General features: G+C 38.3%; 1 protein-coding gene across 1 annotated transcript in view; it reads left to right on the plus strand.

The window, feature by feature from the left end:
- Positions 1-3,693, plus strand: part of LOC111874656 (GRB10-interacting GYF protein 2) — a 62,892-nt gene that overhangs the window by 49,325 nt on the left and 9,874 nt on the right. The window contains exons 16-18 of the mRNA XM_023870349.2: positions 1,333-1,379; positions 1,913-2,186; positions 3,270-3,421. Coding sequence (XP_023726117.1) covers positions 1,333-1,379; positions 1,913-2,186; positions 3,270-3,421 — 473 coding nt within the window. The remainder of the gene's footprint in view (positions 1-1,332; positions 1,380-1,912; positions 2,187-3,269; positions 3,422-3,693) is intronic.

Below are 3,693 nucleotides of genomic sequence, written 5' to 3' on the forward strand. Positions count from 1 at the left end.
CTAGAGTGCAGTCACGCCTCCGCCCTCGACCTTGAAAAGACCACCAGTGAAAGAGCCAGCAAATCGTCTAGAGGGTGGCTTGAAAATTCACAAAATGGTCCATGTTCCTAACAGTAACAATAAGAAGAATGGTGCCCTGAGAAAGTGTCGCGTGAGTGCTAATCACAAGGTTAGAAAAGAAACAAGTATCATGTGTGCAGGCTGTGGTGTGGCTCTCTGCAAACTTTCATGTTTCAATGTTTATCACACGAAGAAAAACAAATAAAGAGGTGTGGAAAAGCATTTATTGCATAAAATATTGTATTTTAATTAGTTCCTAAAAATGTCATTTTTAAAAACCAATTTTTGTTGAAGTTGTTTAGGAAAAAGAAACTACATGCATTTTAGCGATATAAGGTTTAAAGGGCCTGCCAGGACAGGGGTGAGATTTAAATACCCTTCGTGCCAGTCAAAGAGTTAAAGGCCATAAACACCACCCATATGGTTATTATGCAGCCTGAACTTTTGTTCTATGCTGCTGCCTATAACCAGCAAGTTGATGAAAGATTTAAAAAGTAGAAAGAAAATGTCTTCCAAAAATAAGTGGTGTTATTCAAAACCATAAGGGAAAATGCTTATGCCCTTTCGTAGACCCATTGCTAGGCAGTGAATCTTTAAATATTGGCCGTTGCTAGACAATGCCCACAACACATGTAGCCAACAGTACAGGAACAGTGTTTTCTATGAGTGACTGGCTATTCTGATTCAAGTTTTTCACTCATTTCCACAGTTCCTCTAGGCCAGGCATGTCCAACTTCAAACAGGTTGTGATCGACTTTTTAGTGTCAAAACTGCCAGTGATATGCCACCCCCTCCTATCATCGTACCTCGCTTTAAGCAAAAATATTGGTAAAAATAACACGACACGTGATATTTGTTATAAAAGCAACTAGTAACTGGGCTGTGCCTCTGATGTCTGTAGATTCATCCAGTTGGAGGGAGAAAGCAACACATTGGAAACATCTTTCAGCAACTGTTCAGTTACGTTTCCACACCTCATTTCTATTTGCCGCACAGTGGTGTTTCTTGATAATTAAGGATCTTGAATAGTAGCTATGATCTCTTTCTTATTTTGTATTACAAGTGAATTTACATGCTTTTCACATATAATTTCCATATAGGCCTATGAGATCGACCAAAGATCATCCTGCGATCGACACGTTGGACATGCCTACTCTAGGCCATTTCTTGCTTCACATCTATTATATGTATTACTGACATATCATTCAGTTGATGCAGCACACACACTCATACATAAGGTCAGTTTGAAATATTTTTGTTCTTTTGTTACAGGTAGAACAGATGCGAGCAGAGGAGGAAAGGAGAAGAGATGAACTGAGGTAAGAAATTTGAGCCGTGTTAAGTGGATTAATATAAACTGTTGATTAAAGACTGAAGTCTCTGAATAAAATAACTACATTGCCTTGTAAGTAATGTTTTCAATACAAAATGTGAACTGATGCAAGTAGAAATCATATAGTATAAAAGTAACAAAGCTTGAATGTGCTTGTGTGGGTTGACAGTCCATTGTTTGTAAGCTAATGCATTCTCATTTCAAGTGTTGCGAACTGTTCCAAAATCCAAGATGTCTTTTGATAATGGGCACACAAAATCTTGGATGGAAAACCACAGGAGTCAAGACCTTGCTGTAGATGGGATATTAATGTTAAAGTGGATCTCAGAGAAAGTATTTTGGAGGTATTAAATGTATACAACGATCTTGGGATAAGTTGTAGTGATGGGGTTTTATGGCCACAGTAATGAATATTTAGGTTCCATAGAACCCATGCAGTTTCTTGATCAGTTGAGTAACTGTCAGATTTTCAGTGAAATTCATATGTCATTAGTTAGTTATATGATCTGAAAATTGTAGGAAACAAGAAGAAACACAGCGTAAGACAGAAGAAGAAGAAGAAAAGCGTAAACAATTGGAAGAGGAGCTGCGTAAAAAGGAAGCAGAAAAACAAAAGCTTGAGGAGCAGATGCAGAAGATGGAAGAGGAGAGAAAACAGGAGGAATGGCGACGCAAAGAAGAGGAAAGGGAACGACTTGAAGAGAAGAGACGTCTAGAGGAACAACTCAGGCAAGAGGAAGAACAAAAACACAAGTTGGCAGAAGAGGCAGCTGAACGGAAACGACAGCAAGAAGTGAGTATAGCTAGAAGCAGCATTATATGTGTCACTGTAGTATAAGTACTGACTGCCTGGTTCGTGCTCAGGGAAACGTTTCCTCTAACTGTATTTTCTAATTAAGCCAACTACAATACAGACATGTTATAGTATACATGTTCTACATGTCTACATATAGTCTACAGTTCACTACATGTTATAGTGAAGGGACCTATATATTATATTTTTCCGCAATTTTGGTGTATTTTTTGTGGTCCAAACCAAAGCTACATATGCTTAATCTGTTATTTTCCTTAATTTAACATTAAGGTTACCTCCCTTTTACACACAAAACTTTTGATTTCTATGCATATTTCATATCTCGTTTTATGGTTTAAGGGAGGTTTTTTTTGTTCCAACTTGTGTGTTGCCACTCTTGTGTGGGTCAAGGTCATCATTTAAGTGGCATTCAGTGCAGCATGCACTGATCTGTGATAGGCAGCATTGCTGTCTCTGACCATTCTTTATTCATCCTTTATTTAAGTTTTAAACGCTTTTTTGTGCTGCTTTTGAGTGTCTAGGTTTTCTTATGTGATTTTCAGGTAATGAATGGCCATGATATTGGTAAGAAATAAGTTAACAATAAATGAGAAAGTAAACGTTTTGTAGGAGGTGGAAAAGGATCCAGCCTGTCACAGAATGAAATTAAAAAGTGTTCTATGTTGCCTCCTTGCCTCCTTCAACATTAAGTAACATTGCGGCCTGAGAAGCTTCAATTCTTGAAAAGGAATGTTGGTGTGTCACACTTCAACACAAAAATGTGTAGTTTATATTTAAACACAGGCTGTAGTTGTTTTGAAGAGTTTTTTCTTCTGGGATATAAAGTTGTGTGGTCCATTGAAAGTCAACCAGCATTTTGGAGGAGCATGGCACATCCATCTTCAGGGTCAGAGAATAAGCCAAGGAAGAAAGTAACATGAAGCATGTAGCAAGTAGAGCTCTGTTTCTATGAAACGTCAGTTGACTTTCAACAGACCACACAACATTATATCCCAGAAGATAGGACTCTTCATGACTACTGCTGTGAGATCCTGAATCCTACATGTACTTGTTTCTTTTCAGGAAACAAAAAGACTGGAAGAGGAGGCAGCCGCACACAAGCGGGAAGAAGCTGCACGAAAGAAAGAAGAGGAGAGAAAACGCAAGGAAGAAGAAAAAGAAAAGAAACGGAAACTTGAGGAGGAACGTAAACGAGAAGATGAGGAAAGACGAAGGTTGGTTACAGTATTTGCAATTGGTAATCAGAAAATCATTAGGCTATTTCATTAAAGTTTATCAACTACAAGCAGCATATAATATTGAGCATTCTGTGTGTTATTGGATGAATCATCTGAAATAAAACCCCTGCCTCCACCTTAGTGTATGGAAAATAGTTTTCATGAAAGCGTTGGAACCTTCTTTTGTCACTAGATAATTAAAGGGCTGCTCTGTACATACTGGGGGGGGGGGGCCAAAAAGAGGAAACGGTAAAAAAGACACAGCGCCA

The sequence above is a fragment of the Cryptotermes secundus genome, unplaced genomic scaffold (assembly GCF_002891405.2).
Source record: "Cryptotermes secundus unplaced genomic scaffold, Csec_1.0 scaffold177, whole genome shotgun sequence".
In the NCBI taxonomy this organism is placed as follows: Eukaryota; Metazoa; Arthropoda; class Insecta; order Blattodea; family Kalotermitidae; genus Cryptotermes; species Cryptotermes secundus.